This window comes from Callospermophilus lateralis, chromosome 2 (assembly GCF_048772815.1).
Source record: "Callospermophilus lateralis isolate mCalLat2 chromosome 2, mCalLat2.hap1, whole genome shotgun sequence".
Lineage (NCBI taxonomy): Eukaryota > Metazoa > Chordata > Mammalia > Rodentia > Sciuridae > Callospermophilus > Callospermophilus lateralis.
Genome location: NC_135306.1, coordinates 147,189,419 through 147,212,119, shown reverse-complemented (window position 1 = coordinate 147,212,119; position 22,701 = coordinate 147,189,419). Strand labels below are relative to the sequence as shown.

Below are 22,701 nucleotides of genomic sequence, written 5' to 3'. Positions count from 1 at the left end.
ACTAGGCCCCGCCCCCTGGTCATCACTGTCATTTTGGTGTTGTCTCACCTCCCCCTTCCCACCGCAGGGCACCATGAGGGCTGGCTGGTCAGGGAGGGCCACATGGATGGGAGGAAGGTGGTGGCCCGGGTCCAGCATCCTGACCACCTTCACAGCTTGTTCATCTTCATGCCATTGGCAGAAGCGCGCTCTAGGTCCGAGAAGGAAAAGGGCATCCAACCAGGAACTGGGGAGGCTGGGCCTGGGGAGTGGTCTGCCAGGTTAGGCCCCCAGTGTTTGGGGATGGGGAACCTCTGTGCTGGCAGCAGGTGGGCATCCTGTGCTCCTGGGGCCCTCACACTCTCCCTGCCCTCTCTGTAGGACATCTGCGAGGACCCCCGCCTCTTTGTGGATGGCATCAGCTCCCACGATCTGCACCAGGGACAGGTGGGCAACTGCTGGTTTGTGGCAGCCTGCTCTTCACTCGCCTCCCGTGACTCGCTGTGGCAGAAGGTGAGGCCTGGGGTCGGGGCTGCTGGGGCATTGAGGCAGCCTGTGGCCCTCACTGCCAGGCAGGTGTAGCCCTGATGTGGCTGGAGACTTCCTGAAAGCCTGCTCCAGGGCCGGGTGGGTGACCTTGGGCCCCTCAGCACTGGCCAGGCATCGGATTTGCCTTCCCTCCACCATCAGCTGAAGATCCAGAGGCAGGTGCTGGTAGCATCTGTGTAACTCTAGGGGGATCCTGATGTGTCCCCTCCCCACTGTTGGGTGCCTAGTGTCTCTGGAGCCGAATATATACCTGTGACATATGGAACCTTCCTGCATGATTTTCAGTGTGGAGTCAGCTGTGACGGGGCTCAGGGTATCTCTTGGGCTGTTGCTATCCTTCTCTGGGCCTTGCTGCTCCCAGTTGTTCAGCATGAGTGGTCTGGACAATGCTTCTTGACTGGTTCTGCACTGCTGATGTTCTTGACCAGTCCAGGAGGGCCTCAAGGTGGGGAGGAAGGTGGTGGCCCGGGTCCAGCATCCTGATCACCTTCTACAGCTTGTTCATCATCATGCCGTCCAAAGGTTTGGGGTTGGAACAAATGGACTCTGGTCTTGCCATCTGGTTCTTTTATGGCAGCACTTAGCATTGGGACCCTCAAATCCAATGCTTTCTTTTGGGGAGAACAGGGAGGCTGGAGTGGAGGCCGAATTTGGTGAATTAAGACAGGGATTGTGGAGGAGACCTGGGCTGAGCACAGGATTAAGCTCCAGTGGTTGTCTCTTTTCCTTCTCTGCTCTGCCTGCTCTCCCTAGGAAGGGGTGGGTGGTGGGCTGTTAGAGCCTGGGGCATTGCCCAGGCTCAATCTGAGCCCCAGCCTTACCAGTCGGAAGCTTTGTAGCTGATCTCAGGTTATTCCTCTGCAGAATCAGAGTAGTGGCCTTGCCAGAAGGTGGACTGACATGCTGTCCTCACCGTGCTTCGTGTGACGTGAGGCTCTGTGGACGCAGCGTTAGGAACATTCCTGGATCGTAGGGTGTTCCTATGCAAGCAGGGTGCAAGGAGCACAGTGTGTTTTTCTTCGTCCTCTGAGGCATCCATCAGCCGTCAGAGGGAGCTATGCCCTTGGCCGAGGCTGGGACCCAGGTCCCTTTTCTCAGGTCTTCTGAAGGGGGTGTGGCCTCTCATAGCCACCCAGTGGGCATCCCTGAGGCCTGGCCTCTGAGGCTCCTGCAGTGGTCAGGGCAGCTGGCTTTAGGGCTCGCAGGGCCTCAGCAAAGGCAGCTGTTACAGCTTATAGATTTGGGTATTCAGGGGCATCCAGGCTGAGAGAAAGCACGTGGGATCCTGTGGGGCCTGGCCCGATTCTCTAGGTAGAGGTCTGGTCTCCACTCTGCAGCCTCCAGCCCGCTTCTTTGAGTCCAGAACCAGGCCCCCTGCCTCTGAGCCCCAGCACCCCCAGGCGAGGACTCATGTGGGGCTGGAGGTGGCACAAGGGAATCCTACGGGGCTGCCCCCCACCTCCCACCCGCCCTATAATTGCCTGTTTATCTGCTGTCTCCCCCCTTGAGGTGAGCTCCCCACAGACAGAGCCGGTCCAACTTATATCTTCCCTTGGAGCCTCACAGGGGCCAGCATAGAGGAGCCTCTGAGAGTTTTGGGAATGGAAGTCCACCCTGAATTGTTCCACCCAGCTTTTGACAGGCAGCTCCACCGCGGGCCTTGCTGACAGTACCTCCGGGTCTAGGAGTGGGCAAGATGCCGGACAAGATGGGAGGAGCTCAGCGCTGTGTGCCCTGCCCCAGGCCTGGCCCTGGGTCCCTGTGGCAGCTCCCCATCTTTACTGCTGGAGGAAGAGGCTGAGACTCACAGGAGAGGCCTGGTCTTGATGCTGTGCCGCCTTGGGCAGGCCTGCTTTTATCTCTGGACTGAAGTTTCCTCCTTTGAGGGGTTGGGACACCGGCCTGGGTGGTCTTCCAGGCGGCAGAGCCAGGAGGCTGGTCTCCCGTAGCTCAGGTCCCCAGCCTTCCTGGGTGCTCTTGGCTAATTGCACTCTGCCTCCAGGTACTGCTGTGGCGATAGCCCCTGGGTCCTGGGATGAGGCTCCAGGGAGCTCATTACTGTGCCTCACGCTCCCTGACGGGGCCCTGTTTGTTGTCACCCCTCACTTTCTGGGCCTGTTGCCCTGCAGGGCCTCCCTGCCCCACCCTGTTTTCTCCCTGGAAGGGCAGTGGAGGAGACAGGGGTGGCGTTTAGCCTCAGTTGCACCCCTGCCCCCCCATCCAGCTGCACACTCCGAGAGGCTGGGCCTCAGAAGCAGGAGCATGGCACCTGACACGCGCCCTCCTCCAGGAAGTCACCCTTCACTCTTAGTTCTTAAAGGAGCCTGGGACCAACAGGCTCGGGATTCGCCATCACGGGCGGAGGACCAGCCCTTGGCTCCCAGCACTCTGCACACTTAGCTCCCGCCCTCGCCTCTTCCAGATGCCTCTGGGCAGTGGGCTCCCCTTCCTGTAGGCTCCCTGGTGGGGCATCCTGGCCTCCGAGTCTCACTGCGTGTTCCCTGCAGGCGGGAAGGCAGTGGACTTCAGGTGGCCAGGTTTTGTGAACCTGAAATCAGGAAGTGGCAGTTGACAGCACTTGCCAGGAGACCATGCCTAGGCTGGACCCAAGGTCATCTGTGAGCTCCCCTCCCTGGGAGCCTGGTGCAGCCAGAGCAGAGGCCAGGCCTGCTGCCTGAGCCATCGTGTCCCTGGCCGTGGGCTGGCCTGGAGGAGCCAGCCAGGCCCCCGACTGCAAGAAAGCATGGAAGTTGGGGGTTGCAGTACTGGGGCGGGTTTGGGAAAGGCAGAGGAGGCCGGGACAGACAATCTTGGTTCCATTTTGTGTTTCCCGCTTCGTCCTGGCCCTTTAACATCAGCAGCTCCTGTTCTCAGTTATTCAGCAGTTTGCTCAGTGCACGTTCCCGGACACCAACTGCGCCCCAATGCCACAGAAGGTCCTGGAACAGAAGATGTGGAAAAAGTCCCAAAACCACAAACTCAAGTGACTTTCGTTACCCAGTAGCCTCCAGTGTTCAGGGTTTTCAGTTGTTGATGTTGTTGTTTCTTCCATTTCGGTTAAGAAGTTTTATTTTAATTGTGCAAGTTTGGAGCCTGCTTTTCTCCCCTGAATTTGTTCCTGCGTCCAGCCGTGGGTGGGTCCTCCCCAGATTCTGGCAGCTGAGCCAAGGATATCAGCGCATCCAGAACCGCCTGCAGCCTCCTGCCTCCTTCCTGCCACTCCTCGGGAGCCTCTGTACCCTCTGCTCCCTGCTCCCCTCCTCCCTGCACTGTCCTCCCCTCCTGTGGCCCCCGTCGCCCCCTCCCTCCTGCCCGGTCTGTGAGGCCCAGCCTCAGCCTCCTCCCGGTTGCACATCTCCACCCCGCCAGAGATGAGGTGCCCTCCTGTGCTCCTGGATCCTCATCCAGCGGTCTGCGCTGTCACCTAGGTTCAAAGGGGGTGGCACCTCCAGGAATCTAGCCTTTTATACCCCAAGAACTGCTGCGTTCTGGGGATCACTGTGCCCCTGTGGCTCGTGCCTCCACTCCGCCCCTTACTCCCCACTGCCCTGGTCTTAGTTCTGGGTTCCATCTCCAGTAGCCTTCACCTTCAGCCACCTCCACACTCCACAGCCACAGCCTGGGACAGCCCTAGGTGGTCTGCAGTCAAGGCTGGGTCTCTCTGGCCTCAACTTCCAGCCCCAGCACATTGCTGACCTGACCTCATTCGGGCCTCAGCCAGTGCCCTGGGCTCTCCCACCTGCCTATGTCCTCTTGTTCTTGGCCCCAGGGTCCCTCCAGCAGCTACTCTCTTATCAGTGTCACTTATCTATTCAACAAGCATTTCTGTGGGCCTCCTCTGTGCTTCCCTTGTTCTGGGTGCTGGCATAGGATCCTGAGCAAGATGGGCCCGGCCCCTGCCCTCTCAGGGTTGGTGGTCTAGCCGGGGACGCCATAGGCAGAAACGAAGCCGACATACAAGTGAAAAGCAAAATGTAGAGCCAGGAAGGGTAGAACTGCTCCTTCCCAAGGAGGAAGGAGAAGCTGCTTGGTGTCAGTTCATCAGCCAAGTTGTTCCCCCGCCCCCGCCCCTCCAGCTGTAAGGTCAAAGGTTCTGATCAGGCACTGAACTCCCACTCTACCAAACCAGGTACCGTCTCCTTTGGTACCCCCATGCCATTCATGTAGCTCAAGATATCACTGATTAACGTAGCCTTCATTCGGCAACTGACTCTGCTTGTGGTCCACTAGATCCTTCAGATTTTTTTCTGTTGTTACACTTGGCCCTGGGCCTCTTTCCTCTTTCCTTTGCATATCATGGTGGTAGCCCACCCCTCTGCCCCATCCCCACCTCAGCTATGCTCACATACCCCAGTTCTTTCATGTGTCCTGTTGTGTGTGTGTGTGTGTGCGTGTGTGTGTATTCTAAACTCAAACCCAAGGCCTTACTCCACCACTAAGCCACATCCTGCCTTTTTTTTTAGTTGTAGATGGACACAATATTTTATCTTATTTATTCTATCTGGTATTGAGGATCAAACCCAGCGCCTCACACATGCGAGGCAGTGTTCTACCACTGAACCACCACCTCAGCCCCCTTGCCCACTTTTGATAATGGAGCTTCTGCTTCCTGTTGGATGCTAGAGATATAGATGTTTGCGATTCTTCCTTGTCCTCGAGTCTCCTGGGATAACGGGGAATACGTGATAGGACTTTGGTAGAAGAGAACTGTGGTCATGTGGTTGCCATGGCACAGGGTGGAGGAAGAGCCAGGTCAGAATCAGCTGGTCAGTGATTCTCAAAGCTTGGTTCCTGGGCCAGCAGCCTGGGAGGTGGTTGGGAATGCAAATCCACATCCAACATGGATTAAATCAAAATTTCTGGGAGTGGAGGCTGACAGTCTGTTTCCAAGTCCTAGAAGTGATTCTGATGCAGACTGGAATTTGAGAACCAGGCATCTGGGTGGGACATGATGGTGGCTGGGTGGGGGTCCTGGCAGAGGGAATGTAGGGGAAGACTCCCTGACATTTAGGAAGTAGAATGTACCAGCCTTGGTGGTTGGATGTGGGTGAGGGAGGGGGAGGGGAACCTGGGATGTTGGCTTGGGTGACTCCAGGTCTCCATCGGGTGCACCTGTCTGGTCCTGTTCTTGCCCCCCATAGGGGTCTTCCAGCCTCTCCTGCGAGCCTCCAGCCAGTGCTCCACTCCTCCCCGCATTGCCGTGCACAGCACTCCCTTATTCACAAACAAGCAGCTCCCAGCCCATCCGTGTAGTCAAGGTGGTTTCCACAGCAGTTGACATCAGCGTCCTTGTCCCTGGGGAGCCCAGCACCCTCCTGCCTGCCTGCCTGCCTGCAGCACCTGTATTATCACTTCCAGGAGTGGAGAGGAGGCAGATGGACTCCCACTTCTCACCACACCCTATTTTGGAACTGGGTGGGGTCAGGAAGGGCCAGTGACCTGGAGAGGAGGAGAGGAGAGGAGGGAGGGCATAAGGGGAGGCGGGGCCTCTAGGTGGCCTCTTCTCTCTGCACTGAGGCCCCAGCCCATTTGGCTCTTTGACATTGGCGGGAGCAGCAGCAGCAGCAGCAGCAGCAGCACTTGGGCCATGGCGGAGGACGGGCCGCAGAAGCAGCAGCTGGACATGCCGCTGGTCCTGGACAAGGACCTGACCAAGCAGATGCGGCTGCGCGTGGAGAGCCTGAAGCAGCGTGGGGAGAAGCGCCAGGACGGCGAGAAGCTGCTGCGGCCGGCGGAGTCCGTGTACCGCCTCGACTTCATCCAGCAGCAGAGGCTGCAGTTCGAGCGCTGGAACGTGGCGCTGGACAAGCCCGGCAAGGTCACCATCACCGGCACCTCGCAGAACTGGACGCCCGACCTCACCAACCTCATGACGCGCCAGCTGCTGGACCCCGCTGCCATCTTCTGGCGCAAGGAGGACTCGGACGCCATGGATTGTAACGAGGCCGATGCCCTGGAGTTCGGGGAGCGCCTGTCGGATTTGGCCAAGATCCGCAAGGTCATGTACTTCCTCATCACCTTTGGTGAAGGGCTGGAGCCTGCTGACCTCAAGGCCTCCGTGGTGTTCAGCCAGCTCTGAGGGGGCTGCCCTCTGCCCCATCTGCCGCCACCCTCTTCCTGCCTGGACCTCCCTTGCCCACACCTGTGTTTTGGGAGGACATTCTTCTAGCTGCTCAGCCTGGATTCTGCGTGGCCAGAGGCCCCCTGAGTCCGTGTCCTCCTCTCCTCTTCTCCTTTTCCCTGGTGTCAGAGCTCCGGCTCCCAGAAAGATCCCACGGCTCTGTAGTCTAGAAGCTTCACTGGCCACCGATGCCACCCCCTGTAGATGGTAGAGACCTGGTCGGGGCTCGTGTGGCAGATGGAGAAGCTGTAGGCACCTGCCTTCTCTGCTTCATTGTGAGGGAGTGAGACAGTCAAAGACCAAGAGAGACAGAGATTCAAACAACCAGCCATCTGGCTTCCTCCAGAGACGGGGAGATGGAGATGACAGGAGCAACCTCCTCGGGGAATCCAGGAAGAAGCCTTCTGCTCTCCGCTGGACGCGGCACCCTCGGCCACCTTTGTCAGGAGTTGAACACCCAGCCTGAGGACTCGGGAAGGTGCTGCTTCTGCAGTGACCCAGTGTGGTCCCAGGATGCCTCAGGACCCTCAGGACATGGGGCAGGGTTGCGGCAGGGGCTGATTTGGGTGGTGGGAGTGGCTTGGGGTTTGTCGCCCAGTGCTGGCAGTAGTGGAGAAGCGAAGGGGAGCTGTATACAGTCACACAGATCTGTCTACCTGCATGCACACACCCATCAAGACGGCATGCGGGGCTCACACAGGTGCACACTAGGGTCTATTCCTGCCCTGTGGACACGTCTAATTTTAGGTTATCCATTGAAAAATTGCTGCTGGTTCAAGGGTGACTCTTGGCAAGGGGTTGATTGACATGACCTGGGTTGAGCCCCGTTGGGGGCTTCCTGAGCTGGGAGTCTTTGAGATTCATACAGTGAAGTGGGAGCAGTTTAGTAAAGGGTTTCCTTCTGCCTGGGGGGAGGCTGGATAGAGGGATCCAGGGCCCTGGAGGTAGAGATGGCATGTCCCCTTGGGGAAGCAGGCCTCGCCAGCTCACTGGACAGAGAGAAGCAGGCATTTCCTTCGACTGGAATAGCTTTGGCATTTCCTGGGCTGCTTTAGGGGAACTAGGGGAGGGGTGGGTAAAGCCTAAGGGGGTGGTTGCAATGGCTTATAATCTCAAGTGGGCTGGAGTTGACAGCAATGTGATGGAGAACACTGGCCTTGGAGGTCACTGGGGGCATCCATTCACCAGATGGGGAAACTGAGGCACAGTTACTGGCAGATTCAGTTCCAGCTCTAGCCTCATTCCGCTTCCCATTGTACAGGCCCAAAGCCCCCATTTAGAGGGGCCTGACCTGCTCTCTGGATTCAGACCCGAGCACCTCCACAAGTGCCCCCAACACCTTGTCGCAAGGCTGGCTTTGTTTGGCCCTGGCCAGAGACATCCTTTGAAAGGTCCATCAGGGCACTTGGACCTGGGAAGAGATGTGCTGAGACCTAGAGCGTCAGAACCATCCCCAGTGTTGGGGCTGGTGGGGGCAGGCCCCCTCTCAGAGATGTAGAAGGTGGTGTCGGAGTCAGGATTCTTTGTGAGAGATGGGCTGTGGTGAGCTCTGGTCCTGTGAAACTGTGGCTCTGGGGTCTGTTCTGGGACATGTTTGGAGAAGTGCTGGCCTTGCCTATAGCCATTGCTGCCTTATTCTCTGCTAACTGTGGGATGGGAGGAGGTCAGACCCTTGGGCAGTTCCCCCTTTCTGCCTCTTTGCTTGCCCTCTCCTTTCTGGACCCCCCAGACTGCTCTTCCCCACTCTGTCCCTTCCTGTGGGGTGCTGAGTGCCTCCACTGTGCCCACTGTGCGTGCCCAATAAAAGCCGTGTGTCCTGCCTCGGTGGTGTGCGTCTCGCCGTGAGCACCGCTGCCCCTCAGGAGCTCTGCCGCCTCTCTCCCAGTCCTGTCTAGTGCCTTTCCAACCCTGGGCAACCCTCCATGAGCCTCTCCCAAAGTGTCTACCCCACTCCCGCCAGCAGTCAGGGATGAGGCCCAGAGCAGTCAGGTGACCGGCCAGGCCTCCGTCAGGCCTGGGTTTACTGGGCCTCCTGGCGCCCCTCCAGCAGCTTAGCCAGCCTGTGTGGAGTGGAGGGAGCCATGCTGAGGCCATGCTGTCTCCAGTCTCCCTCCCCACAGGGCACTGGGCAGGGGTGGATGGAGCACTGGAGTGGCCAGGGTGTGGGACAGGGTCAGTCCTCTCTGCTACCTGCTGGATGGCCTCAGAGTTACTGGCCCTGGATCTTCTGTCAGTCCCTGATCCTGCCCTGGCCCCAGGGTTTGCAGAGGGAACAGCCTGGCTTTTTCTGTGAGGCCCCTCTCTGCCCTACCCTTTGAGATTGTTAGACTAGTGACCAGATACGACTGTATTGGTACCAGTGCAGCTACAAGGCCACATCGCCTGGGCATCCCATTGATCCTTCTTCGCAGCTCTGCCCTTACCTCCTCTGTCCTTACCTCTTGCTCATTTTGAACAGAGACAACTGAGACCCAGAGGAGGAGGCTTCCTGCCCAGATCATAGAGGGATTGGAGGGGCTGGACCAGGGTCAGGAGTACAAGGTTGGGGCACCAGGCCATGGCCCTGTGGACCTTTGACCCTGTGACACTGTCACCTGCAATGGGCTGGGAAAATGTGTCCCTCTGCCCCTTTCCTGAGATGGGGGTCAGAGGCTGCATTGTGGTTTTGCTTGGGAATGACCCTGCTTCAAAATGCTCCCCAAGCTGGTCTTGTAGCCCCTTTTCTCCTCCACCTCAGGGCCTCCCCATTTCCTGCCCCCACACATCCCCCTGACAGCATTTGAAGAATCCCCTCCCCCATCTTCCAGAGTCTCTGCCCTCCCAAGCCTGCCTCCTGGCCACTGCTGGAAACACCGCTGAGAGTCAAAAATGTAGCCCTCCCTCCGTGGGAAGAGGTAGCACCTGGCTCTGTTCTCAGGCAGGGGGAAATGACCCACTCTCCATGGAAACCAGGAGAAACCGTAGGGTGGGGAGACCTGACACTTCCTGAGCCTCTTCCCAGAGAGGCAGCATGGTAAGTGGTGAGGGCCCCTGCCTCAGTGTTATGCACTGTCCCTGGACAGCCTCTCTGAGTGGCTTCCTCCTCTGGTGACTCAGTCTAATGACAAGGTTGAGTGTCAGTCAAGCGTGACAGAATTGGCACCTGGCCACCCTCTCTGGGTTTGCCTTTTTCTGTCCCAGTGACTGTAGAAGTGTGGCCTCACTTCAAATTATTCTGAGGAGAACCTGCCTACTGAACAGAAGCTCCAGGTTCAGAGAGGGGGAAAAGTTGCCTGAGGCCATCCAGCAGGTAGCAGAGAGGCAGGCCTGGGATGAGCAGGTCTTGGTTCAGCTGTCCTATGTCTGGGCAGCCGGACTCTGCCCTTCCAAGGAGGTAGGGATGGCACGCAGCCTTCCTGGCTCCTCCAGAGAATCTGAAACTTAAGGTCAGATTCTTGAATCCAGAAGCTGGGAACTGAGGAATCTCAGATGCCCAGCACCAGGAACCTGCTAGGTCTGAGGATTCCAAAAGGCCTGTGGCTCATCTTACCCAACTTGGGTGCACAGGGAGCCGGAGCCCTTCTTGCCACAGCCATTATGTGGCTCAGAAACGCTGTGAGCTGGGCCTTGGGTCCCAGGTAGACATCTGGGAAGCTTTCTCCCACACCCCTACATCCACGCATATAGTCACACACACACTGCTCCTGAGCAGTACTGCCCTCCCTGGGCTCCTGACTCCTGTTCTCTGTCCCATGATCTGAGGCTGCTTGAACCTAGTGGGAGGTTCCCAGGACAAAGCCCAGGAGCTGGGGCACCAGGGGGCGCTGTGGTGCCCATCACAGCCCTGAGATTTGGGGTGTGTGCTGCAAGAAGCCACGCCCCCGGGCAGGTGAGGGAGGCTCCAAACCCCACCGAGTCCCTGCCACCAGCCAGGTCAGCCCAAGTCACCCCACAGCCAGTGGTGCTGAGTTTCCCTTTCTCCTCTTGGGAAGGAGGCCACCCGGTGGCTGCCCCCCTGCCCTGAGGTTTGCAGCCTTGAGTGCCCACGGAGGTACTCCACAGCCAACAGCCCCACCAGGTGTGCACAGCCCTCCGCAGCATGTGGTGCACCTCCAAGGCCTTCTGTTTGAGTTCTTGTGATGGTCCTGGGGGTAAGGTAAGTAGATGAGGAAACTGAGGCTCTGAGATGTGGCCCAGTCTCTGTGATGAGGTTGTGTGTACAGGGTCACCAACTGGTCAGGGGCCTCACCAGTGACCAGAGCTGGGGATTTTCCTCCCAGAAAGACTCCAACCAGCTTTGGAGCTGGGCCAGGCCCTGTGCCTGGTGCGGCGGAGGTCTGAGGAACTCCTCCCAATGGGTGGGGAAAGGGAGCTGTGCTGGGGAGCAGGAGTGGGGGCTAGCACCTGAGGGCCAAGGGAAGGGGGTGCAGGCAGATCACACATACACACACGGGGGAGAGGCATCGTGGCGTTTGGTGGTTGTGGAAGATTTCTGAGAAGCCCACAGGAGGGCATATGTTGAGGGACAGAGTTGAGAGGATCAGTTGAGCCCACTCACAGGGCTCCTGATGCCAGGCCAGGCTGTGGTGTCCCTGATGACAGGGAATGTCAAGCCCAGAGACCACAAGAGCACAGAGCTCCAGCAGCCAGCAGCTCATGCCAATCTTACTGCTTCTACGCCCCCTGCCCCCAGGCAGCAGATCATTTCTTCTGTGAATGTTTCTGGATGCAGCTCTGGAAAAGAAGCACTCATTTCAAAAATAATAACCACAATACCCATGTACAATGGAAACATTTTAAAGTAACTCCTTAATGTAGGTGGAGTATCCCTTATCCAAGATGCTCAGGACCAAAACTGTTTCGGATTTCAGAGTTCTTCTGATTATGGAATATTTGCATATCCTTTATCAGGGAAGCATCCCTTATCTGAAAAATCCCAGATCCAAAATGCTCCAAAATCCCAAACATCATGTCAGTGCTCAGAAAGTTTCAGTTGTGTTAGTTTTCTGTTACTTTAACAAATACCCAAGGTGAATCAATTTATAATGAGGAAAAGGTTAATTTTGGCTCGTGGTTTTAGAGATTGCAGTTCACTCATGATTGAGCAGATCCATTGCCTGAAGACCTTTGGTGGGGAGGCAGCAGATCATGGTAGGAATGTGTGATGTAGCAAGACAGTTGGCCTCATGGCAGGGTTCTGAAAGCTGCATAGGAGACCCGGGTCCCACCATCCCAAGGGCACATCCCTCTGTGACCTAAAACTTCCCATATAGTGTCACCTCTGGGAGTTTCTACCACCTCCTGATAGGGCCACACTGGGATACAAGCATTTAACACACAAGCCTTTGGGGGACATTCTAGACTCAAGCTCTAGGAGTAGGGATGCTCAATGTATATCACCAAATGCCCCCAGAGTATTTTAGTTTCCAGTTCAGGCTGCAGACACGTAGACATCTTACACTTTATTTGAATGAGATCAAAACCGAAGTCCATATTGGCAATTGGTTGTTTCTCTTTCATCTTTTTACCTTTCCCTGTGATTTATTTATTGAAGAAACAAAGTCATCTGCCCTGTGGGATTCCCAGTCGGGGTGTTGGTGACTGTCTTCCTGGTGTTGTTTAACATGTGCCCTGTCCCCTGCATTCCTGTATTTAGGACTTAGCTCTAGAAGCTTGAGGAAATTGAGGTGCAAATGTTTTGTGGCATGACTGATCTGCAGGAGATGCCGTGTCCTTCCCTGGGTGGTGGGGCGGGGGGGGCATGAAATGTCTGTTTATCTCTTTTATGGTGTGAGGAGCCGGTGCTGACCATTGCCTGATCCACTAACTCTCCTATGGTTATAGAAGGTGGTGGCCCAGTATTGTCATTTACTCCTCATTTCTTAGCGGGGATTCTTTTCCAGCTGGAGATTTCCCTTCATCTCCTCTTTGGTTCCCCTCTGGCACAGTGTGAGAAAAGGCTGGATCAATGCTTAATCTTATTTTTCAGTTTCAAAAAAATGAGTTAATTCCCTACTCTCCTCCAAGATGACTCATCATTTGTTTTGTATCATGTGGTCTGATAACTTAAACAGATTTGTTGTACTCCGCTGCAGCTGCTATCCTTATTGATGCTCTGGTGGCCCATTTGTGGCCAATGGGAACCTCCTCAGGCTGCTTCCTGAATCCTCTGACAGGTCCCCAGGAGTCTTGGGTGGCTTCCTTGAATTTGGGCATGGTGGCTATGGGGTAGGAAGGTGGAATTGTTGAGTTTCTCCCACTCAGTGTCCTCCTGGCAGCAGAGGGGTGAGCTCGAGGTGGAAGGCTGGCTGGGGCTCACCCCACACCAGGTCCCCTGGCTGTGATACAGGAGGGGAAGTCAAGCCCCCAGGAATTCATGACTCACGATCCCCAGGCCCTGGAGCCTCATTAACTGCTTCTTGAGCCACAGAGGGCTCAGGGCCAAGCCCTAAGTTTAGCTAGTGATTCTTCCAGGTCCCAGCATACCTCCCCGCACCCGGCAAGGCCTCCTCCTCCCTCCCCACACAGTCCAGAGCATCCAGAGCAGGGCCACTGGAGGGAGGCGGGTGTCCTGGAGAGGTAGACCAGGCTTGTGTTCTCAGCTCAGAGCTTCCTACTTGTGCCGTAGAGATGATCACCCCACCCTGCAGGTATCTCCCCCGTTTTCCAGAGACAGGGCCTTCCCATGTCACCCAGTCTCTGGCACTAAGCCTCTGGGTTCAAGTAAACTTCCAGCCTCAGCCTCCGAGTAGCTGGGGCAGCAGGGAATGCCACAGTGCTTAGCTTGGCTCCTTTTTGATACAGCTTTCAGTCTTGAAAGCAAAATGGGAGGGGCAGAGGCCTGGGGGGTTTTACTTTAAAAGGACAGAGTTGCCTGGAAAGAGAGGTGAGGAGCGGGGAAAGGCCGCAGCAGCGGTCTTGAGCCTTAGGCCAGGACACCGGGTCAGGCTTCCTGGCTGGGTGTGATCCTGCTTCCCTCACCTATGCCCAGGGCAGCCTCTGCAAGAAGCTTCCCGGAGCCCTGCCGCCAGGCTGACTGATAGGCCAAGGCAGTTCTGGAAACACTGACCAGCCTGCCCCCCGGGCCCCTAGCAGGGCTCCATTAGTGGCTCGAGTGCCTCTGCCAGAGTTAGCATTTTCATTTTCGTGGTCTCAGATGTGCCGCTAGGGAGCATTTCCCTTTGCCAGTCTCCCTGCTGATGGAAGAGGCCTGTAAACAAAGGCGTCCTTAATGAGTGCAGGGGTGGGGTGACCGCAGCCTGTGGGCGGGCAGGGCCTCAGCATGTGGGGCTCCTGGAGGGGGTCCAGCTCAGCCCGCATGCCTGGGTGCCCGGATACTTGGGCATGGTTTTCTTCTAGAAGGATCTGCTTAGGGTCTGGGTGGGCTCAGCCACACCTGACTGGCCAGCCCCTCCTCCTGACTTGGAGGGGTGAGAAGTTGCCCTTCCCTGCCCACCACCTGCTGCCCAGGTTACCTCTGTCTGCCCCTGGGTGCTTGGGGGACATCCTCTGCTGGCTCTCAGATGCCCGCCTCCAAAGTAGGACCCCTGCTCCCTCCCCGCTGGGGCCCTGCTAACATATACCCACGTTAGCTCGGCTTGTGGCCTGTACGCCTGCCTCTCCTACCAGACTGGAGGACTTTTGAGGGCAGGGACCATGTCTGGTTCCTCTGTTCAGCAAGTGCTGGGCACAGAGTAGTCCACACTGATGAAGAACGCATTCTTTATAAATAGACCCGTGTTTGAATCCTGGCTTCGACCCAGATCTTTGTGCTTACAAAGAATGCGTGTGTTTTCTGGCTATGTGGTCGTAGACAAGTTACTTGCCCTCTCTGAGCCTCAGTTCTCTCTGTCAAGTAGGGATGGATAATCGTAGGCCACCCATACGGTTATTGTGAGAATTAAATTGAGGGACTATGGTGGTCTCAGCATAAGGCCTGGTATTTGTAAGATGTTCCATAAATAATAGATTAATTTCTGAGTCTAAATCAACGTCTGGATTTATGCTTCAGTCAACACACAAGTATATTCAGCTCACTCTCTGGACCAGGCCCTGGCCAGGTGCTGGGTATATGCAGTGACCAAGAACAGCATGGCCTTGCCCTCAGAGGACTGCTGTTCCTAGTGTCAGTCACTGAATGTAAAGTCACTCAGGCATTTAATGTACCTAGCTCAGTAACTGTAAGTATCTAAGAGAAGGTGGCACAGCCATGGGTCTGATGGATGGGTCCTGACCTTGCCTGGAGTCAGGGAGGGCTTCCTAGAGGAGGAGGATGGAACTGAAGGATGAATGGAGGTCAGGGGGTGAAGAGGCAGAAGAGGAGCAGGTGTGGGGCTCTTGCCCAGAGACTACAGCACCCAGGGCTGGGGCAGCGGTGGGAGCAGAGAAATGAGGCTGAAGGGACAGGGGGCAGAGTCCATTCAGGAAGTGGCACAATCAGGTCAGGGGTGCTGATGTGTGTGTAGTGGGGGAGGCAGGTGTGGCTGCAGATGCTGGTACAGTGTCCTCAGGACCAGGTGATGGGGCTTGGGGCCGGGTGGGGTGGGAGGGGGCGGCACCTGAGCAGCTGGCCCTGATGGAGACCTGCAGGGTGAAGAGGCTAGTGTGGCTGCCAGATTCCACTCAGGCTGGAGCAGATGTGGCGGGAGCCGGAGGAGGCGGGTAGGAGGGAGCGGGAGCCCATCGGAGCCACGTGGCCGAGCTGGAGGAGCCCGAGGGAGCCCCAGCCCTGGAGCCCGGAGGTGCGGGGGCTGTGCGGGGGTCTTACCGAGTCCCACCGGGTTCGTGGCGTGACGGGCGCAGCGCAGGACTCCTCGCCGTCCTGGGAGGCACACACCCCCGTTCCCCTGGAGCTGGGTGTTCCCTAAATGCGCCCCATCCTGTCTCCACCCAGGTCATCCCAGACTGGAAGGAGCAGGAGTGGGACCCTGAGAAGCCTGACGCCTACGCCGGCATCTTCCACTTCCACTTCTGGCGCTTTGGGGAGTGGGTGGACGTGGTCATTGATGACCGGCTGCCCACAGTCAACAACCAGCTCATCTACTGCCACTCCAACTCCCGCAATGAGTTCTGGTGCGCTCTGGTGGAGAAGGCCTATGCCAAGTAGGTGCCAGCCAAGGGCAGCTTGGGTGGCCAACTCCCATGGGTGGACACACAGCATGCTCAGAGCTCAGAGCTCAGAGCCCAGGGCCCTGGGCATGGCCAGCTAGAGCTGTGCTGGGTAGGGTAGAAGCCTGGACCCCAGGAGGGGAGGCATGGCTACCTGGGGTGGGCCTGGGGCCCAGGCAGGTGTTCTGCGTTAGTTGGGGTCAGGGCCAGTGCTCATATTCATAGCAGTGGGTTTCTCAAAGGTGATGTGGTGGGACCTTCCCTAGGCGCCTCTGCTGGGAATGTGGTAACGGCGATCCAGCCTGAGTGTGGAGGTTGGGCAGATACCCTGCTCAGAGGCCTCCCCCTGTCCACTCACCATCTCTCTACCTGACTGTCCATCTATACTATTTTTGCTGACCCCTCTTCCTTCTCTGTGCCAGACTCTGTGTCCCCAGGACAGGGCCTCACACAGAATGTGCATGAACTAAAGTTTGCTGAGCTGTAGAGGGCTTTGGAGCAGAGTGACCTCTCCAGGCCTTTGCAGCACTGGGGTGGGCCTGGACAGGAGTGTCCGGGGCCAGAGACCAGGCAAGCCAGATTGGTGGGAGCCGGTCCCTGGTTCCTCCTCCCAGACCTATATGTCAGTCTCCTAACAGAAGAGGGGAAGGAGGGAGAGTCCAAGGAAAGGAAGAAGGGAGGAAAAGGAAAACTAACAGGAAAAACAAATCCAAGAGAACAAAACTGGCAGGTTCCATTTTTAATCTTAAGAAAGCAAAGCCTGCCCCCTGGTGGCCACTGAGTCTCCACCATGGGTGCTGCCCTTCTGGAGAGAAGGCTCTGGTCTTGCTCTTGGGGTTTTTTGTTTTGTTTTGTTTTTAATATTTTTTTTAGTTGTAGATGGACACGATACCTTTATTTAATTTTTTTATTTTTGTGCGGTGCTGAGGATTGAACCTAGTGCTTCACACATGTGAGGCGAGCACTCTACCACTGAGCCACAACCCCGGCCAGCCCTTGCTCTTGGGTTTGGGGTTTTTAAAAAATTTTGTATTTATCATTGTTTCCTTCCTCTATTTCTCCCTCCCTCTTTCCGTCACTCCCTTCCTCCCTCTGTCCCTTCCCTTCTTGACAGAGTCTTGCCATGTTGCCCAGGTTGATCTCAAACTCCTGGGCTTAAGCAATCCTCCTGCTTTAGCCTCCCAAGAGGATGAGGCTGCTGGGGTGTCACCATGCCTGGCTTGCTTTTATTTTTTTAATAAGCAGTTTTGTAGTAAAATAAACCCAACACAACATTTCTCATTTTCATCGTGTGTACGCCCACAGTTCAGTGCATGCAACGAACTCACCACTGTCTACACCAGAAACTTTTTTATCATCCCTAATGAAAACTCTTACACATCGAACGGTAGCTTCCTCCTTCTCCTCCCCCAGTCCCCAGGGACCTCTGTTCTGCTTTCTGTCTCTGGGAACTTGCCCTATTCTAGGTTCCTGGTGTAAGTGGAGTACTGTATTAGCCCCTCTGTGTCTGGCATCTTTTACAAAGCACCATGTTTTCAAGGTCCATCCGTGTTATAGCAGATATCAAAGGTTCCTTTCTCTTAACGGCTGGGTGACAGTCTCCACTTGAATACATCACATTTTGTTTCTCTGTTTGTCTATTGGACTCCTGGCCTGCTTCCACCTCCGGCTCTTGTGCATAGTGCTGCCGTGAACATGGGTGTGTCCATGTGAATCTCTGCTTTCGCTTCTTATGAGCACACACCTAGGAGTGAATTACAGGGCAATTATGTTTAACTTTTTGAGGAATGACCAAACTATTTTCCACAGTGGCTGCATACTTTGTGCTTGCTTATTTTTTTACATTTACTTTTTAAAAACATTTTTTTGTAGTTGTAGATGGACAGCATGCCTTTATTTTATTTGCTTATTTTTATATGGTGCTAAGGATGGAACCCAGTGCCTCACACATGCTAGGCAAACGCTCTGCTACTGAGCCCCAGACCCAGCCCACATTTACTTTTTAAATTATAAAATGAAAGATTTGTAGAAAGATCAGCCCCTGCCTTCCCCTTCCCTGTTTTGGTCTGAGTTAACGAAGAGCATCACCATTGTAGCTTGGCCCCTGTCCTACTCTGCTCTGTCACCATTTACCCTCTTTCCTACCTGGGCCTCTCCCTTCCCCTCTTCCCCTCCCTCACCAATGGCAACTGTTTCAACTTTTTTCTTGTTAAAATTTTATTTGTTCTTTTTAGTTATACATGGCAGTACAGCATATTTTGACATATTATACATAGGGGAGTATAACTTATTCTAATCTAGTCTAATCTAGTAAACTTCTATTCTCCTCCCTACCCTCCCTTGTTATGGGTTAGCATCCACATATCAGAGAGAATATTTGGCCTTTAGTTTTGGGGAATTGGCTTATTTCACTTAGCCTGATAGTCTCAGTTTCATCCATTTACTGGTAAATGCCATAATTTCATTCTTTTTTATGACTGGGTAATATTCCATTGAGCATATATACCACATTTTCTTTTTCCATTTATCTGTTGAAGGACACCTAGGTCGGTTCCATAGCTTGGCTATTGTGAATTGAGCTGCTGTAAAATTGATGTGGCTTTAACTTTTTTTAAGAAAAAAGGGGGGCAGGGCTGGGAATCAAACCCAGGCCTTATGCATACCTCCAGCCTCTTTCAGCATCTGTGAGACATTTTTGTTTGTGGGTGACCTTATAAAACCATGTTTCGGGGGGGTGGTGTTGTTTTTGTTTGTTTGTTTCTTTCTTTGTAGTGCTGGAAATTGAATCCAGGGCCTTGGGCATGCTAAGTGTTCCAGTTTTGTGTATATATATTTTCAATTTCCATCAACAGTATTATGTTATATATCTCTTTCTGCTTCTGAGTTTTCATTCATTCATTACTATGTGGCACATAGTAGGTACTTAAATATTTTCTTAAGAGTTTCTTTTTTGTTTTTTTTACTCCCAGGAAATGGGACTTAGGTCCCTCTGATTTTATGGTTTGTCCTTCCTGGCTAATAAGTGGGGTTTTTTTTGTTTGGTTTTGTTTTGTTTTGTTTTGTTTTAAGTGAATCATGATATACTTAAAACCACAATTGGAATCCACTTGTATTGCTTTTCAAATGTACCAAGCAAGCACTAGCATTTCCCTACCTCAGGAATTCTGTACATTTTCCACAGCTGCTTCATGTTCCAGAGTATGGGTACAGCTTTAGTTCTTAAAATCAATTCCCCATTGTTAGGTATTGAGGTTATTTCTGCTTTTATATCATTATAAATCATGTCACTTATCCAGAATTGGGGTGTCAAAAGGTATATGAGCCTTTAATGCTTTTGAAATGAATGGCTAGGTTTTGGGCCATCTGATCTGTGAAGCTGGAGCTGCTAAGTCCTGGGGAAATTTGAGTGGAACTTGACGGGGTTCACTGGGAGTCGGGTCTGGGTTCCAGTGTTGGCTGTGCTGTGGCCTACTGTGTGACCTTAGCAGTTTGCTTGAGCTCTCTGAGGTTCAAAACTCTCCCCTACAAGGTGAAGGGTGTAGCCCGGCTGGGATGCACTGGGAATTCTTGCTCACTGCTCCCCAGGCTGGCGGGCTGTTACCAGGCCCTGGATGGAGGCAACACGGCGGATGCACTGGTGGACTTCACGGGCGGCGTTTCTGAGCCCATCGACCTGACTGAGGGGGACTTCGCCAATGACGAGGCCAAGAGGAACCAGCTCTTTGAGCGTGTGTTGAAGGTGCACAGCCGGGGGGGCCTCATCAGTGCCTCCATCAAGGTGAGAGCCCAGAGCAGACCTCCATGTCACCAACCCTGACTGGGACGGGAGGTGGCTGTGAGGACCCAGGGCCAAGTCCAGACCCTCAGCCTCGTGAGCAATGGGAGCAGTTGGAGGAGTAGCCTCTGCCCTGCCCGAGTTGTGCAGCCCCACACCACCCACTCCGTGCTGACCCTTCTGGGCTTTGGGCATCTGCATCTGACTCAGTCCAAGTGGGAGGCATCAGAAGCTGGGGGCAGATGAAAGAGGGAAGGAGCCCTGTGGTGGGCCGGCCCTGGGCTGCCACCTCAAGAGGCTCATGTGGCTTCATTAATTGCTCAGGTCCTGGAGGAGAAAGCTCAGCCCAGTGAAGACAGGCTTTGACCCAGGTTTAGCTGACCCCCTGGTACACCCACAAACTGGCTCTAGAAACCCAGAAGGCCTTGACTTGTAGCATTTTCTGGTTGAGGGGTGTAAATATTTCCACCATGGTTAATTTCCAGTTACCAATGTTTTAACAGTCAATTCTCAAAACCTCTGCATATTTCTGAGTGTGGTGGCACATACCTGTAATCCCAGCTACTTGAGAGGCAGATGCAGACGGGAGAATCACAAGTTCAAGGGCAGCCTTGGCAATGTAGAAAGACCCCATCTCAAAATAAAAAGGACTGGGGCTGTTGCTCGGGGATAGAACACCCCCAGCTCGATCCCCAGTACCATAGAAAGAAAAAAGAAAAACCCTGAATATTTAATGATCAGCTGAGCCAGGGTGAATCAGCTTCTGCCCACCCTGGGCTGGCCCCACTGCAGACACCTTCCTTTACGAGAGACTGCTGCGTAAAGCTCTGAACCCCCCACCACTCCGACACCACCCAACAAGGTCTATCTGTATGGGAGGGTGCAGTTCCTGTACCTGCCTGGAGGGGGCGGTGTGGCCTCCTTGCTCTGGTTCCTGGGCCTTTGCCCCCCTGGGTTCGGCTTCCAGCCTGGCCCCACCTGTCTTAGCACCTGTGTCTTCCTGCAGGCTGTTACAGCAGCTGACATGGAGGCACGCCTGGCGTGTGGCCTGGTGAAGGGTCATGCTTATGCTGTCACCGACGTACGCAAGGTGCGCCTGGGCCATGGCCTGCTGGCCTTTTTCAAGTCAGAGAAGCTGGACATGATCCGTCTACGCAACCCCTGGGGCGAGCGGGAGTGGAATGGTCCCTGGAGTGACACGTGAGGACTGGGGATGGGCACCACGGGCATGAGAGTTGTTTGGGCAGGGATGGGGTGGGCTCCATGGGGGTGCTGATACTGGACCTGGGCCTCAGAGGGTCTGGGGGAGGATGAAATTAGAAAAGACTTCCTTTGGAGTATTGTGTGGGGCAGTGGATTCATCAAGGACAGAGGCCTGGAGGACAGCTGACCTATAAGGACATAGTGACCAGTGTGGTGAGTGGGTTGGGAAGGAGGGTAAGGAGGAGGCCACCAGCTGACAGTGAACGGGGTTGATGCTCTGTGCTTGTTCACGGCTGTGAGGCCCCACAGATTGACAGGTCACGTCCCCTCCCTCTCTGTCTGCGGTTTTCCTTCCTGTCCTCCTAGCCCTAGCATGATTACAGCCCATGGGAGAGGGCAGACAGGGCTTCTCTGAGCAGGGCCCCAGGTGTCCCTAACCACACTGCACTGAGGGTGGCCTCGCGCTGAGCTGTCCCTCAGGGTGGTTCTGGTGGGGCCCGTCCTCTTATTCTGCTCTCTTCCTTCCTGGCACTCACATCCCAGCTCAGAAGAATGGCAGAAAGTGAGCAAGAGTGAGCGGGAAAAGATGGGTGTGACCGTGCAGGACGATGGCGAGTTCTGGTGAGTGTGCTGGTGCCTGGCACCTGAGTCAAGGGGACCACCTGGACCTGGCAAGGAGCACCTGGTGGTGGGGGTGTTGGCTGCCAGGGCTCCAGCACAGCCTCATCAGAAGCTTGCTGTGTGGCTTGGGACAAGTCACACCATCTCTCTGAGCCTCGGTTTCTTCCACTGTATAATGAATTGGGCAGTAATGGGCCCTTTAGCCCTGCAGTCCCCTCTGCCCACCTGAGGGACCCCCGTGCTGCTCTTGGCAAGCAGTTTGGGGCACCAGCAGGTGGGGGACTGAGCACAGGGGCACGCTGTGGTAGCCTGAGTGCTCAGAGTGGGGAGAGAAGAGGAGAGGCCTCGCAGAGGAGCTGACTCCTGAGCTGAGATTTGGGGTACAGAATAACCTTTGATGGTTGAGGAGAGAGACATGCCCCAGAGGTGAGAGGGCACACCTCTCAAATTCGGGAAGAATTCAGAGGTGAGAGCAGCGGGTGTCTGGAGTGGCTGGGAAGACAACAGAAGCCTAGACCAAGGAGCGTGGGCGCCACCGCTGCCTTCATTCCCCTGTGTCCTGCCAGGCTGTGTTGTTCTTCAACAGACACCTGGTTTTTGGGGGCTGGGGATGTAGCTCAGTTGGTAGAGTGCTTGCTTGCATGCACAAGGCCCTGGGCTCAATCCCCAGCACCACCAAAAAAACACCTGGTTTAGGAATTTAGCCCCACCTGGAGACGTATGGGTTGCCCACTGCGATGTGGGTGCCATGAGGCCTCCTAGGCAGACCAGGGGCAGAGGGCAGTGATCCTGGCATCCCATCGAGGACCCTCCTACAGATGCCAGGGGAGCTGCTGCCCGAGTCCACCCAGGGCCTTCATTCTATTCTCCTGTGGACAAGATCTGCTTTGTTCAGTCTGGCTCAGGGGTCAGTCGAGCCCTTGGCCTGTGGAAAGGACTCCTGTTAAGGCCCTTCTCTGCACTTCCCCTGGCCCCGCCCAGGCTCCTGGAGGTGTGCATAGCACAAGGTGCCTATAGCAATGTCCTGGCCACGGTCACCCACCTACCGTGGGGTGCCCACCACCTCTTTATTGAGGCTTCATAGCTGATGTACAATACAATGGATGGAAACCAGCTTTATAGACTGCAGAGGGCAGTACTCAGTTATCCATCCTCTGTATACGTATAGCTGAGCAGCCGGCCTTTGTTAGCTACTCCGTTAAAGGTTGTGTGCCAGCTGTTACTGCTGTACTTGATTTCTGCACTAGCCCTGTAAGGCGCCTGCTGGTAAATTCAGCCCCATTTTACAAACGAGGAGACCATTCTCTGCGGGAGGCCATGCCCAGTCGCTCCTGCGTGAGCCATGGTTTAGAGCATAAAGGGTGGG

General features: G+C 55.1%; 2 protein-coding genes across 3 annotated transcripts in view; both read left to right on the top strand.

Annotated features, from left to right (window-relative positions):
- Positions 1 to 22,701, top strand: part of Capn5 (calpain 5) — a 54,886-nt gene that overhangs the window by 23,998 nt on the left and 8,187 nt on the right. The window contains exons 3-7 of one of the 2 annotated variants that reach the window (XM_076843950.2): positions 361 to 492; positions 15,522 to 15,730; positions 19,322 to 19,514; positions 20,518 to 20,711; positions 21,258 to 21,335. In XM_076843950.2, coding sequence (XP_076700065.2) covers positions 361 to 492; positions 15,522 to 15,730; positions 19,322 to 19,514; positions 20,518 to 20,711; positions 21,258 to 21,335 — 806 coding nt within the window. The remainder of the gene's footprint in view (positions 1 to 360; positions 493 to 15,521; positions 15,731 to 19,321; positions 19,515 to 20,517; positions 20,712 to 21,257; positions 21,336 to 22,701) is intronic. The other variant, XM_076843951.2, reaches the window with a different exon arrangement.
- Positions 6,116 to 6,607, top strand: Omp (olfactory marker protein). The gene has a single exon (XM_076843949.1). The coding sequence runs from the start codon at positions 6,116 to 6,118 to the stop codon at positions 6,605 to 6,607; it is 492 nt and encodes a 163-aa protein (XP_076700064.1).

Bases quoted from the DNA above. Each gene is read 5' to 3' on its own strand.
- Omp (XM_076843949.1), top strand. From the start codon at position 6,116: ATGGCGGAGGACGGGCCGCAGAAGCAGCAGCTGGACATGCCGCTGGTC.